Source organism: Xiphophorus couchianus, chromosome 9, assembly GCF_001444195.1.
Source record: "Xiphophorus couchianus chromosome 9, X_couchianus-1.0, whole genome shotgun sequence".
Taxonomy (NCBI): domain Eukaryota; kingdom Metazoa; phylum Chordata; class Actinopteri; order Cyprinodontiformes; family Poeciliidae; genus Xiphophorus; species Xiphophorus couchianus.
This window is the reverse complement of record NC_040236.1, coordinates 8822414-8837392: the sequence shown is the minus strand read 5'-3', so window position 1 is coordinate 8837392 and position 14979 is coordinate 8822414. Positions and strand designations below refer to the sequence as shown.

The window sequence follows — 14979 nt, the reverse complement described above, 5'->3', positions numbered from 1 at the left end:
CTTCTTTTTTTATATATGGAAAAAAACAATCTAACCAAAGACAACCATATGCTTACAACAGGTCAAGTAAACCATAATAAATTATAATTTTAAAAAAATTTGCGTCACTAATATTTTCTCTTTTTTGTGCATGTAAAACCCAATGAAATCTTTATTTCATCTACAGTAACGTCTATGAAAATGACAATTAGATTTTATACATGTTCCGACGGCGTCAGTAGAGCTCATGTTCTACAAATGAGTGATTAACAAGACACACTTCCCTGGCTGCGGCCTCCCCGCATGCGGGTTTCAGTATTAATGAGGATGACGAACAGAATAAAGACTAAGGGCGCCCACTCGTGTTAAAAGCAAGCACTACATTAAACACATGGAAGAAGTAGTGTGTACTTAAAGTGTAAAAATTTTATTCAGAACATTCTAATCAGGGGGGGGAAAAAAAATGCAGACATAGAGGAACAGACATGTAATATTAGTGACAAAAAAACAACACTTTTCCAATAATGGCAGAGCGAATGAACAAACACCACAAAGTGTACTCCAAATTTGACATTAACTGTGGTATCATATATTTAGTACATACAATTTGTTAGTTTTGTTTCCTTTGTATTTCCCCACCAGAACAAGTGTCTAAAATGATGCACGTTGCATAGGTTAGTGTTTAATTTACTACAGCCAGTAAGATACTAATTGGAAAACTATTTATAATTTAATAAAATGTACAAAAATAAACATTTAATCAAGTAGTTACAATTAGACCTCTTCAAATGGACAGCCACTAAAATCCAGGTTTCAGTTGGCTAACTGCTTCTTTAGCGAGATGTCACCTTACGAACTGGTCCCAACCCAGACTAAAGATGCTGGTCAAGATACTTATACCATGTTCTGACAAAAAAAAGGAAGAAAAAAAAGGAGAGAATCAGAAAATCTGTGAAAGCAGTGTTTCCACAGTGTCCACGAAGGCTGTACAGGTAACAAGAATAAATTCATTCAAGTTAAAATAATAAAATTGCAGTAGTTCCATAAACTATTTCATTTTATTAAATATGTTTTTGTTTTCTTAAACTTCAAACTGTTGGTTTAATTTTTAAAAATACAGAAAATAAAAAACTGGAAAATACTCATCCAAGTCTGTACTGAATTTGAAATTACACTGATTTTTCTTAGCAAATAAAGTGTTTATAAAATGTATAAAACAAAGATTCACAATACAATTAGAACCTGAATTCCTGAGAAAACAAAAAGTTTTCAAACCAGTTTCACAAGCAGCCCTTTATTCATTGAATAAAACTATTTAGATCAATATGTCTGTGGAAAATATCTCCTGTACAATTATTTTGATTTATTCAAATATTTTTATTTGTTTTAAATATGTAAGAACACAATTATTTTGTTCTAAAGAACTTTTAATAAGGATCACCGCTTTGTGCACAATAGTTTATCCTTTTTGGGAAATGAGCAATAGAGACTTAAAGTTACTTTACCTTTCAACTGCTGCTGCTGCCGTGCTGTGAACTTTCCGCGTGTTCCGAGCTTTCCGCGTGTTCCGAGCTTTCCGCGTGTTCCGAGCTTTCCGCGTGTTCCGAGCTTTCCGCGTGTTCCGAGCTTTCCGCGTGTTCCGAGCTTTCCGAACTTTCCGTGTGTTCCACTGTTGGCTCCACCAGCCGGTTGTATGAGAAAGCCAGCATAATCTGTAGAAAGTGCAAATAAGTCATCTGGATTAATTAAAAGAATATATATAAAAGATTTAAGTGACCAACAAGGCCAAATGAAAATGTTGCATGTTATTGCAAGATAACCAGACTGAATACATAGAGAAGTTCTTACTGGTCCTATTTGAAGTACTAATTTACCATTCACCAATATAAGAGCTAGTTTTGTGTAATTTATTCTTAAATGCTTAATGCAAAATAGACTGACAATTATAAAATCCACCATCACGAAACCACACACATAATGATGCTTAAAATAAGATCTTCATTTGGGGTGTAAAAAGCTGCACGTTTTTAATGATGAAGAATAAAAACATTCAGTTAAGGTAGATGGAGCATGCAAATAAAATGGTCAAGTTTGTCTTTGTAATTAGAATATTTGATATTATGGAACTAAATTTCAAACTCATAAGCTGGAGATATTTTCAATGCTTCATGTTCAGAACTTAGTACAATTTTATTATTTTTTACCTACCGTAAGCAGGATCAGAAGTGCCACCATTACACCCACCATTATATACATGTTCTCAGTCAGACCGCCTCCCCATAGAGGGCCCAGAATGGTGGCTAGACCCCCAACTGAGCGACGCACTCCCTGACTAAAGCCTGTAGAGACAGTGACAAACGCTCACTTCAGCAAAAAGGGAGTTAAACTTATTCATCTTTTACTGATGAACATGATTGAGCTTCTGGGGAGCAGCCAGGTAAGTAGGAAGGAGACATAAATCCAAAGAGAAGCAGATATTTATGCATCCATTAGATGGCGGTGTTACTCGCCTTGGGTTCTCTCTGATGTAACTTTGGAGAAGAGGGAAACCTGGGCCACAGCTACAAAAGGTAAACCCAGGGCCTGCAGAAAAACTCCGATGATGAACTCAGTCAGCTGCCATGAAAAACTACCTACAGAAAAAAGAAAAAGAGTAGGATCAAAATTAGTGACAGCATTTCTGATGCTCCTCAAAGTTTATGGTATTAATTTAAATGATTAACTAAAACTAAATTCTGGACTTGATTTGAAGCATCATCCAGTATGCATACAAGTACAACAAGCTGAAACTGACCTAACGGATTAGCGAGAAAGATGAGGCACCAGATGCAGGAGATGTTGCAAAAGGTCAAACCAATGGTGAAGACCACCCGCTCTGTGAAGTGCCGGCTTAGCCAGTGCACAAGCAGGAAGCCGGCAATCACCACCACACCTCCGAGGCAGTACATCACACTGTTTTCCAGCTCTTTAAAGTCAAAATATTTCTGGGTTAATGGTGTCACCATAGTCTGGAGAAGAAAAAAAAAAAAAGGAAAAAATTGTTTCAGGAAAATTTGTCTAAAAAATTTGCAAGTAAAAGGTATTGATATCATTACTGTTTTTATTTGATTCCTATAAGTTCATCTTTATTCAAATTAAAATGGACAGTAAATCAAAGTTTACGATGCCGTTTACTAAGCTGTGTTTTTATGAATTTACATCATCTTAAATGAGTATAATATCATGCAAAAAATACATTTGTAGTAATTCCTTCACTCAAAATTAAAACGCTTGCATTATACAGATTAATTATACACTGAAAGGTTTCAACTGATTATGCTTGCTAATGTTGTTAATTATTGCTTATATTAATGTTATTCCCAAATGAGCCATAAAAGATAACTCTTAAATGTGATTTTAACAGAGGGTTTCTTCCATATATCTTGATAAAGAGTTGAGTGGAAGGAAAAAGTGTGGTTGGAAAAATGTGTACAAACAGCAGCGATAAGAGCAGCCATGAGCAAATTGTGAGGCAAAACTAAATAAATTGTTTTGAGATTTAAGACATCTGAACTGCAGCTGGGGTCAGTTCATCAAGAGTTTCTTTTAACATACACAAGACACAGAGTACAACTCAAACAATTCCTTGTTTTAAGCAACTCCAGAATCACAGATGACATCAGAAAAGTCTTGCATAGGTGTAAAGAAAAAGAAGTTGACCAATGCTGTGGTCCAAAGTGAACTAGTCAAATGAAAGTCAAGTTTGCTTTTCATTTGCTAAAGTCACATGACCGTTGTATACAAGTATACCTCCAGTGCAGTCTGATTGAAAAGGGTGATGAACTGAGCAGCCAACAGCACAACCACTTCTTCTCTCAGGAATTCTGGTACAAAAACAGCAGACAGAACAAAGTTACAGGAAAACCAAATTTCAAGAACTTTGATATGCCTTTCTTCAAAAGCTACAACAAATATTAATACGCAATGACCTACAAAGTGGTTAAGATCACTTTAAAAATTACAAACTAAATCTGCAGTCATATATTGTTAAATAATGTCAATACTTATCCCTAGAGATCAAGCAAACATTTTTTGATACTTTACAGCAAATGAATTTAAGATTTTTATTGAACAGATAATAAATAAAATAAATTATTTCAGCCAATGAAATACATACTCCATCAAACAGTTACCTTGGCATGTGCTGGAATTCTTGAAAGAACTCTGAAGCTCATCGGTTGGCGTTCCCACAGGAGATTCAAGTGGCGAATTACTATGACGGGGCGAGTTGCTGGATTCATCCGGTCTGTGGCTTCTGCACTGGCTGGATGTCATCATAGAGCCGTAGGAGCCCACAAGCTCCTGGGAGGTCATTAGCGGCACAATCTCCTCCTCGACTTCTTCTTCGTTGTTTTCTTCGCCAAGTCCATGTACGTTCTCTTCTTCATGGCGTTCTGAAATGCTATCAGTCTTCCTTCTTTCCGTAGGTGGCAAGTCCCAGTACATGAAGACCACTGCCAGTTGAAGGAGCATCCACAATAGAAACATAAACAGCTGGAATGAGCACAAAGGAGAATTGTTAGTCCTTAGTCAGGCATCTGGGAGCTTGTGATCAGTTTACATTACAATTTGGATTTTTTTTGCATCCTTACCCCTGGTGCAGTATATTTGTTGACAATAAAAGGACCAATATGGAAGTCACAGAGTCTCAGAAAGATGTTGAATGCAGGACCTAAGTAGAAACAAGGTAAAATTTTCACTTTGACAGATTCTGGGTAAGTGGAATCAGATTAAACACCGTCCTTGATATGATTTAAACATTTTTGAAAGATTGCAATAAAATAATCTTTTTATTAATATGATAATAGCAGAATACAGAAGCACAAACCAATTAGAAGGCCAGCCTGTCTACAAGCCATGACAGCAGCAAATACAGTGGCCCGGTCCTCTGAAGCAGTGCTTCTGGTCAGGAAGCCAAAAATTGATGAGCCAGCACCTGTACCAATGCCTGATGAAAAATTGAGAAAAAGAATCTCATGCTTTTGTGATTTGGTACGAGTTACAAATGAAAACACAAAATGTGCAATTTGATTTGAGGGAAAGTGGTCACATTACTAAGAACATTTCAGTTTTTCCACTAAGAAAATCTAGAATCAAACCTGCGCAGCTTGGCATATTACCATCTTACATTAAACTCAAAATATAAAACACATACACTGAAAATGAACAAGTCATTGAATGAAGTTTGTCCAAGTTCATTTAAAAAGTTTATTAGGGATCAATGGTAAAGTCAGGGTAAGTGTCTAAAAATCCACACAAATGCACCATTTTTAAAGGAGCCTATGCCAAGCTTCAATAGTAAAACATAACCAAAACAAAGCCAGCATTACAGAAGCTTATAAAGTTAGGAACAACAGACAAATTCCACCCAACACTGATTTTGGCATGATGTGTGGATGCATTCCATATATCAACTCTTGACTGTGTCTTTTGTGTGGTCTTCAGTAATTCAGAAGTTGACTTTGTGATGTGCTCTGGATCACTAACTGCAGTTGCACTTGAGCATAAGGTCAGACATTGATGGTTGGACATTCTTCTTCAGTTTTTCTACTACAGAGAAAGGTTTATGGTCCCCTCAATGACGGCAAATTGTTGAGGTCTTAATCCACAGGTGTCAAACTCCAGTCCTCAAGGGCCGTTGTCCTGCAGCTTTTAGATGTACCATAGGTACAAAACACTGGAATGAAATGGCTTAATTACCTCCTTCTTGTGTAGATTAGTTCTCCAGAGCCTTAATGACCTAATTATTCTATTCAAGTGTGGTGCAGCAGAGGCACAGTTCAAAGTTGCAGGACACCAGCCCTTGAGGACTGGAGTTCGACACCCCTGTCTTAAACCATCGAAAAATTTCTGCTGAACAAAAAATTGGAAGTTCATGTTAAATTGCCTGTATACGTGTATGGCAATTTATCAGGTTTAGAGGACCCCAAAGAGATTAATTCAACCAATCATAGACATGCTGATGGTGGTAAGCCACATTATAGCACCAACTGCCCTGGGGTAATCCAACAGAAGAGTGGCTGCCTCTGACCACCACCAGCAGGCAAGATGGGAAAAGTGTCTTTCCCAAAGACAAAATGAATGTGGATGAAATGGAGGCTCAAACCAGCAACCTCCTACCATCGTGTCCACAATCACCCCACAGTTAATTCATGATTTAACAAGGGCTTTGATTACTTTTTCTTTACAAAGGGCCAGGATAAACTGAAGGTTTGATTAGTTCTGTTCTCCAGATAAATGAAATCCCAAAAACTGCATTTTGTATTTACTTAGGTTATCACTTGGCCAAAGACTTAAAGAAAAACATAAATGGGAAAATACTTTTTCTTTTACACCCATTTAGATTCTACTAAGGCCAATAACGTAATGAGGTGGCAATGTTTACAAATTATGTCCATTATCTCATCTACAACGAGTGCTATAAATTTTCAAAGGTTAATAAAGTGTTGGCTTACATCATCATAAATTATAAAACTGATTTATAGCAGTGCTATTTTTTAATAGGCATCATTGTGAAGGATGACTTACCAGCTAGCAGCCTACTTGACAGTAAAAGCCACTTTGAGTAGCCCATGAAATACATAAAATTACCTGCAAAAGACAAATGTTAACAAATCATGTATGTAGTAGTTTTTGTTGGTTAGTTTTTGTCTCCAACCCTTTTTTACAGAAAGGTTGGAGACAACTGAAGATAATAATATTTGTAGGCAAGAACAATGAGTATAACATGGGGAATTGAAGACTTACCAATTATCTCAAAAATGTTACAAAGCAAAATGATTTTCTTTGTTGTCTGTGTCCGGTCAGACCAATATCCAAACAGTGGTCCAGACAAGAGCCCACTCAGACTGAAGGCTGACAGGGCCAAACCCAGGAAATAAGGCGGTGCCTCTAAAGTCTGGAGATATCTCCATATTGTGGGTAATATAACAGCTGAAAACAAAGAAAAGAGGTTTTTATATGTAAATATGTACATTTTAATTTGACTTCCTGCTGTAAAAAGGCAAAGCATTTTATTTGATCAGCACAAAATGAAGTATTGCTGGTTTTCAAAATATAACATTATAACTTTGTTAATTTGAAAGTGTTCTTTAAATTTGTAAAGTTAAACTTACAAATTTAAATACTTATCTCGATAATCTTAAAGAACTTAACAGGCTTTACAGATACCTGCAGATCAACTTTCCCCCCAAAAAAGTAAAAAAATCAAGTCTTGTGTGAAAACTATCAGTTCTGCTTTACTGAAAATCTACAGAAAAAAGAGGTGGGGATAAAATAACTGTATGGTTGATGTCATTATGTAGCAACATTAAATCTTATCAATTTATATTCCGCTGAGGGAACTGCAGTCAAACTTTCCAAAAAGAAGAGGTTCTTGTTCTCCATCAATGTCCATCTGGATTATCACTCAGACAAAGGATAAACCAAGGTAAATGCAATCTAAACTCAATGGCAAAGTCAGGTGACGCTCAATAAATCATGCTGAGAAACAATGGAATAGAGGAAGCGATTACTCAAGCCCTCTTGAAATCTGGGTAATGCCTGTTTTGTCACTTGGAGAAAGATAACTGTGTGAGTTTTCTAACACAGTCATCAACATGGACATGAATATTTGCCAATGCCAAAATTGGGATGTCATTGATTTTACTAAACTCTGATTGCAAAACAGCTCTTATCATAAGACTTATCCTAAAAACAGCCAATAAAGCCAGCCTTAAAAAATATAAATAGACATTAAATATTCTGTTAAATCTCATTTAGCAATTTAAACAATGACCACATACTTTGACTACTAATAAAAAAAAAATCTTAAATGTGATCTTAAATAAAATTTTAGCATTTCTTTTTGTGGAAGAGACATAATCTTTTGATTTTTCAGGCATAAAGCCTTTTTCAGAGAAAGCTAATTGTGAAGCTCAATATTAGCCTGCTTTAGCCTCTCAGTTACTAACTGTATGATTTTTCCTTAGAAGTCACTATTCTTGGCTAATAAATATAGTCCATGTTTAAGTTTCTAGGTAAGCAGTTCAAAATAAGAGTACCAAGAATCAGCCAGTGTGGGGTCTTGCAATACTTTTCCAAAACCAAACTACATGACAGAAATTATATTGATAAACCATATTAATGCAAACAATGCATAGTGCAGAGATAGAAAACAAAAAGCAATATATTTGCAGTTGATGTCAATAAATTCCTGCTTAACTGACCAAGGGCTATACTATATATACATATATAGGGAATATAATCTCTTCTCAGTAAAAGCATATGAGGGTTTATCATAAGAGCTATTTGGAATCCAATATTTGTTCTTGTAAGTGTAATGAATAGACATTTATTCCAATTGATAGACAGCATAATATTCCCAATTATATTATGACATAATTTCCCTCAACCCATATTCCGATTCTTCACTGTTATTTTGAGGGTTGGAAGGTGAACAATTTGGCAACCAATGGCCTAAATTTGTGCTGAGAAATTCTGGGACAGCCATTTGTCATCAAGCAATTCATGTTTTGTTTTTTTTAATTATCTGTAAAAATATTCCAAAAAGTAGTATCTTGTTGACTCAAATTCTGACATTTCTGTGAAGAAATCAAGTCATCTGGATCAACTTCATCTACCTAAAGAACTTAAGAACATTTCTACATTTACCTCTGGCTTTTACTTGTACATTCCTTGTTATATATGAACTGAGGACTTTGAAATTGCTTATTCACTTTAAAGAGTTTAGAGTTTCACAAAGACTAGACAAAGTCCATTTGTGTTTTTAGAAACCTGTAACCCAGCCATATTGATTCCATAACAGAAGGCTAGTAGCATCTGATACAACATATTTAACATTAGTGACAAATTTTGTAAAAGCCAAGTAATACAGATGTACATAAAGTTCTTTTACCAATCGTTAGATATTAGAACATGCATTTACATTGTTTTTTAGCCACAATATTTGGGCATCTTTTCCTGTCTTTTTAACATGTGTGTAACAGCTAAAGCCAAATTGGGCCATGCAGCAAGACAATGTAGGAAGGGCTAGAAGAAGCTAGAAGCGCCTGACTGAAAAAGCAAGACGTCAGTGTTGCAATGGCCCAGGCAAAGTCCAGAGCTCAAACTTTTGTTTTAAGGCCTTGATGTTGTTTTTCCTGCTTATGTGCCATGTTCCCACAAATTTTCCAATTCAAAATTCTGTACTTTTCCAGAGCGAAGATTCCAGATCTTTCTGGGATTTTTTTTAGACAACCCATACATTCGAGTACAAAACATTTTCTTCAAATATTACAGGAAGCAACAAAGAGGTGAAGTTTCCTGATAAAAAAATAGGATCATCTTGGGGGGGATCTCGATCTGGATATTTAGGGGCATTTTTACTTAATTCAACACTATTGAAAGTCCTGTTAACTTTTAAACTCGCCTCTCTTTGAAAGAGAATTTAAACTTGATCAGTTTGTGACGTCTTGTACATCATTTTGTTTAAAACTATAAATAGGGGGTAGCATAAATGGGGAGTTGCAACTTTTTAAGCCATAGCTGTGCTTTAAATTCATAATCTAGGAGTGTATGTAGCGTATAAACAATAACACATTTTTTGTTCATTTATTGGTTGAGATAAAAACTCTTAGCAAAATTGAACATATACCCAAGATGTGATACGGCAACCGAAGATGAAGCATGGCATTTAAACGGAATGTATGATCAAATCCACTTCCATACCTTTCAAAACGGCATAATCAACTAGCGTCTGTGCAGACTTTTAAAAGACTCACACGACTAGTCAAAATATATTCATTTTCAGACACTAATGTCATTGTCCATCTAATACTACAGAGTGTCAGTGAGCAGTTCAACATCTTACCATATTCCACACCGCTAAAAAGAAAAATGAGTCCAATGGTGGAGAATGTCAGTTTCTTTTTACGTTGATAGTCCATTGTGGTTGACTTAATCTTCCTTCACTGATTTTTCAAGACATCATCGTCTCTACATGAAGCTCTGCTGAAATAATCCCGTGTGCCGGGTGCTTCCAATTAGCGCCGACAGAGATGAGATTCTAACTCTGTCGGGAGCCGAAAGACAGGAGAAAGAAAACCACTAGGAGCGCACTATGTTTTGCTTTGCAGAGCAGCTAATAAGCATAAAGCGACTTGACACAATTTTGTAAAGTCTCAGAACAGATCCTGCTTACCGCAACCAATCCCTACGCCACTAAACACGTATAAATCTGCCTTTTGGCAGATTACATCACTTCCGGTCGCACAAAAATTAATGACATCCGAAAGTGTAGCCTGAATCTTCATTCCTGTTTTCACAAATAAGCATTCCTATGCATTTTGAATGCATTTGAATCTAGTCTCTGAAAGTAACCATTGAAAAACCTGATAAATGACAAAATTCACCAATATAAAAGTGTGTTAAACATATAAAAATGTTTTAGGTGTCAAACTCCAGTCCTCAAGGGCCACTGCCCTGCAACTTTTAGATGTGGCTCTGCTGCACCACACCTGAATAGAATAATTAGGTCATTAGCAAGGCTCTGGAGAACTTATCTACGCAAGGAGGAGGTAATTAAGCCATTTCATTCCAGTGTTTGTACCTGTGTCACATCTAAAATCTCCAGGACAGTGGCCCTTCCGGACTGGAGTTTGACACCCCTGTCTCTGAAATCTAATTAATTTTGTCATCACATACGGCTCATCAGTCATTGTAATATTTCTGTTTCAAAAACTATACAGCAAATAACAGAAACAAAATACTATGGGATTTTTTAAGGTGGCTGATATTAGTGCTTCCAGTGCCTATAGCAAAAGTATTCCTGCTTGAACTTTTTCACATTTTATTTCATATATTTCTTTTGCATAATATTGTGATTTTATATGACAATATTATGCAATGTTAATTAATTTGACCATTGCAAATTAATGCAATGGAATGGAATGAAAATAAATGTTCTTCAAATAACCGTCTGAAAAGTGCGGTGTGCAAATGAATTCTGCCCCATTTAATCTGATGCCCCCCAAAAACATAAAGTGCAACCAGCATGCTTCCAGAAGCAACCTAATTAGTAAATAAATTCAAATTGTGTGTAATTTATATTTTGTTGTTCTGTGTGGGTCTAAAATGTCTCAGGGAGTGGTTGTGCACAAACACCTTCATGAACACAGCAAACAGGCGCGAGATAAAGTTGTAAGGATGGATAGATCTAAATATGGACAACCACAGATATAAAACCCCTGTAGAGACTTGAGGTGACTTTAAAAATATCCTCAAAACAACAATAGTGTTTTAGGAAGAGTGTATCCACACTACAATCCGTATCCAGACTTAATGCCAGTTGAGAATAGCATTCACAGACACTATGTAGCCAATGTGAGATCGCCCCCAAAACCAACTGCAGCTGAAATTGCAGCCGAAAAGGGTTCTTCTAATTAGGTTCTGGGGAACTAAATATAAATACACTGCACACTTTTCAAAATTGTATACGTGTGAGAAAAAAAGAGAAAAATGACATCATTTTCTTGTTCTTTAAAATTATGAACTGCTTTATGTGGTTGTCAATTGAAAGTAGATGTACTGTTGTGAAACTCAGAATGTAAAAATAAACAAAGGGATATGAATACTTTTGTAAAGCAATGTATTGGACCCATTTGAACACGTTAGATTAAATGCATTAAAATGTATGTGAGAAGCTGTGTGAATTGGGGAATCTAATGTTGTGATTTACTAATTTCCATCTGAAAAACTAAAATATTTCTAATTTTAAAAAATGAGTATATTGTTGTACATGATGTGCATGCAGGCCTGTTTTACTGCATCAGAAAATTCCATGTTAATTAATGTGCGAGTCACTGGTAACTCTTCTCTATCCTGTGACATTCATTACCACAGGCTTACACAGCTCTGTTTGTGCACAAAAGCTGCTTTTTCTTGCCTTTAATTTGATTTGCAGTCCCCAGCATCATAGAATTTCAGTTTGTCCCCCATCTTGAATTTTTCATGGGCACACCACTTAATATTCAAAGTCGATCTTACATATCTTTAAGTTGAGTTGTTTGTCTATGTATGAAATAAACAAAATGGTTGTTCTGAAAATGTAACATCTGAAAATGAATTATGTAAATGCGAACTTAAATTGTATCAACCGTCCTCCACTTGAACAAAACTTCTGAATTGGAGGAAGTTGTCTCCGATAACATTTTTGATGTTTCATCTCACTATTACAACAAGTCTCGCTGGTGTCGTGCTGTTAAAAATCCAAATAAATATGATGTTTGAGGCGAATATCTGCAGGTTTTGAGAAAAAAAAAAAGAATAAACCCCACAATAGATCAAGATCCTTATGCAAATGTCTGGTACTATGAATGTTTCTTTTAGTTGTAAAAAAAATACACTACAAAAAGCTCTATCCAGACCTGAAATCAAGACTGTGTAGAAACCCTGGTAAATGGACACCAAGCCACAAAACAAAACATTATCCAGGTTGATCATCTGCTAAACATTGTTTTTATAAAAGAAATATTTATTTACAATTGCTTGAGCATGAGATTGTATCGGTTCATTTTTGCCAAAGTCTTGAGTCTGTACTATGTCTCTGTTGAAGCATTTTTTGAATCAAGACACGTAGAAAATATATTTCCAAAAGTATTTTTCCAATAGAGTCCATGTTATGCTTCTGTAAATTGCTCCAGACCTAGATATGTGAATTTCACTGTGACTTCAAAGATAGATGACAGCAGAATGCAGTGAGTTGGTGGGCCAGTAGACCGGTGCTCAGAAGGCCAACTTTTTCATAAGAAGGTAGACCCTGGAGTCCACTTCAAAGCCGTGAAGGTTGTTGGCGTCTCCCTGCAGCCTCATAAGCAGACCTCCATAAGACACATAGGCAGAACTGAAAGTATAAGCACATCATAAAATTACTTTTTTTTTGTCAGACATATTTGCCATATTTTCATGAGGATGTCATGTTTTGTATTATACATACTAAATAACTTCATTTGACTTAATGTCACTATCACTCACTCATGCTGCACTACCAGTTTACTTACAGACGTGTCGCTGCTTCAGTTGATGTTTCATCGCCTTCAATCTTGTACACCTTTCCATACATCACATACTCAAACTGGTCTGCCCTACAAAATCAAATGTAACTCTGAGTACAAACTTCAAACTGCAAAAGCATGGTGTTGCTCACTGACATTAACATGCAGAAATGTATGCAGTGGAAAATGCCTCACCGAGACGGTCGATCATCCTGAGGGTTGTACTCTCCATCATCTGGTGTTCCGTCCTCATATAATGTGCTGGCAATCACCAGTCTGAACTTGTCACCTTAATGACATAGAAAATGAAATGAGAGAATGATGACATTATTGTCTTGACAGATACCTTGACATAGGTATACTCTTGATTAAATTTTTACACCTATGTTTTTTTACACATCTAGTTTGAGCAATTGAAAAATAAAACAAAATCAGCCCATTGTACCTTATTAAACGCCAATTGACACCAGATTAAAAAAGTACATGCAAAACAGTTCCAAAGATTTTTATTTAACTAGATAACATTATTTCAAAATAAGATGTTTTTATAACAACCATCTTGGACAAAAGCAGTTAAGATCTTACCAAGATCAACAGGATATATCTGAATGTTCACATCCAAGATGAGGTCCATCTTGAAAGATTCACTTTCACAATGTAGTCGAGACACTTAAGACAAACAAAAAAAACAACAACAGGTAAACAACATATGCTATCTAAAAATATATGTGTGGTAGTGAGACACACTTTTAAACGATTAAGTTTTCTAGAAGATTTAGATTTTCTATTCAATCCTCCTGAAATTTGTATTTACTTATTTTATGTTGTTTTGTCATCACCAGTCAATGGGCTTAATGCTATGGTTGCCTGGGTTAGAAAAAAAACACATGGCACCCTCATAAAACTAAGCAGAGACAGGATCAATAAATCCATGAAACCCATTAATAATGCAGTCGTGTAGGCCTTATATTATGCGCTTTTGTTTCATTTCCCTCTTGTGTAGGGTTTTTTATTTCATCTCGCATACCTCTGTCAAACTTCTTGCCATCTGGATCAATGTCTTTTACATCAAAGATATCTTCAAACAGAATTCCAGCCATTTTGTGTTAAGTCTGACTTCCTGGAAGAGATCAAATAAAATAAAAAACAAAAAATAAAAACACGAGATAACAGATATCCAGCATCAACAAGAGGACACAATTTACAACGGCAACTTTTAAAACATACAGAAAATGAAATAGATATTTACAAAAAATCATGGTGCCTAAAACTGTACAGTCTACGTTTCTGGTGTTGGGTAAAATTAATTGTATTTTTCACTGATGCTCAAACCGCATTCATGCTTTTGTCTCTTCATGATTACTGTAATTCCTTATTTGTTGGTCTGCCTAAAAAATCCCCTCAAACATCTCAGATTATTACAGAACAAAGCTAGTGATCTCAGCAGAATGACAATTTTACTCCAACTCTTGTTTTTTTGCATTTGCTTACCCGTGGTGTGTAAAGTTGATAACATATAAAATAAGATTTAAATGTAAGATTTTCAACCAATATTTGGACTTGCAACATCTTATTTTACAGAGCTCCGTATTCCTTACGCCTCCCGTACAAATACATTTATTACTACAACTTCTGCTGCTATGTTCAAGCTAAATGCTAATTTTAGCATGCTTCCCAGACCATTTTTTATACTTACCACAAACACTGTTCTTGAAATAGACTATAAGCACAATAAAAATACAGCCACTCCGGGTGGTTGAAAGGCCCCAAGGGTTGAATATAAGTACTAAATTTGTTAACACAATGCGATTTCATTCATAACTATCTAAACCATAATAACCCGCGGAGGAACAATGTGTTCAACCTTTGACACGGGAAGTACTTCCGGACAGAAAATAATATAAAAAGCTGATGAGATTGAAAATGACAA

The 14979-nt window shown here is 35.7% G+C and overlaps 2 protein-coding genes across 3 annotated transcripts; both read right to left on the bottom strand.

The window, feature by feature from the left end:
- Positions 1-385: 385 nt before the first annotated feature.
- Positions 386-10225, bottom strand: mfsd8l1 (major facilitator superfamily domain containing 8-like 1). Of its 2 annotated transcripts, XM_028026889.1 has the most exons (13): positions 9869-10225; positions 6766-6951; positions 6547-6609; positions 4847-4966; positions 4611-4690; positions 4152-4512; positions 3769-3842; positions 2774-2987; positions 2490-2612; positions 2188-2318; positions 1631-1691; positions 1485-1558; positions 386-885 (listed from the first exon to the last, which is right to left on the bottom strand). In XM_028026889.1, the coding sequence occupies exons 1-12, from the start codon at positions 9942-9944 to the stop codon at positions 1488-1490; spliced, it is 1560 nt and encodes a 519-aa protein (XP_027882690.1). In that variant the 5' UTR covers positions 9945-10225; the 3' UTR covers positions 386-885; positions 1485-1487. The 2 variants fall into 2 exon arrangements, with proteins under 2 accessions (XP_027882690.1, XP_027882689.1); XM_028026888.1 differs by having other exon boundaries at positions 1485-1691; positions 9869-10224.
- A 2135-nt stretch (positions 10226-12360) lies between these two features.
- polr2h (RNA polymerase II, I and III subunit H) lies at positions 12361-14925 on the bottom strand. The gene is made up of 6 exons (XM_028028291.1): positions 14746-14925; positions 14077-14169; positions 13635-13718; positions 13245-13338; positions 13056-13139; positions 12361-12898 (listed from the first exon to the last, which is right to left on the bottom strand). Exons 2-6 carry the CDS (start codon positions 14147-14149, stop codon positions 12781-12783), a joined length of 453 nt encoding a protein of 150 aa, XP_027884092.1. The 5' UTR covers positions 14150-14169; positions 14746-14925; the 3' UTR covers positions 12361-12780.
- Positions 14926-14979: the final 54 nt, after the last annotated feature.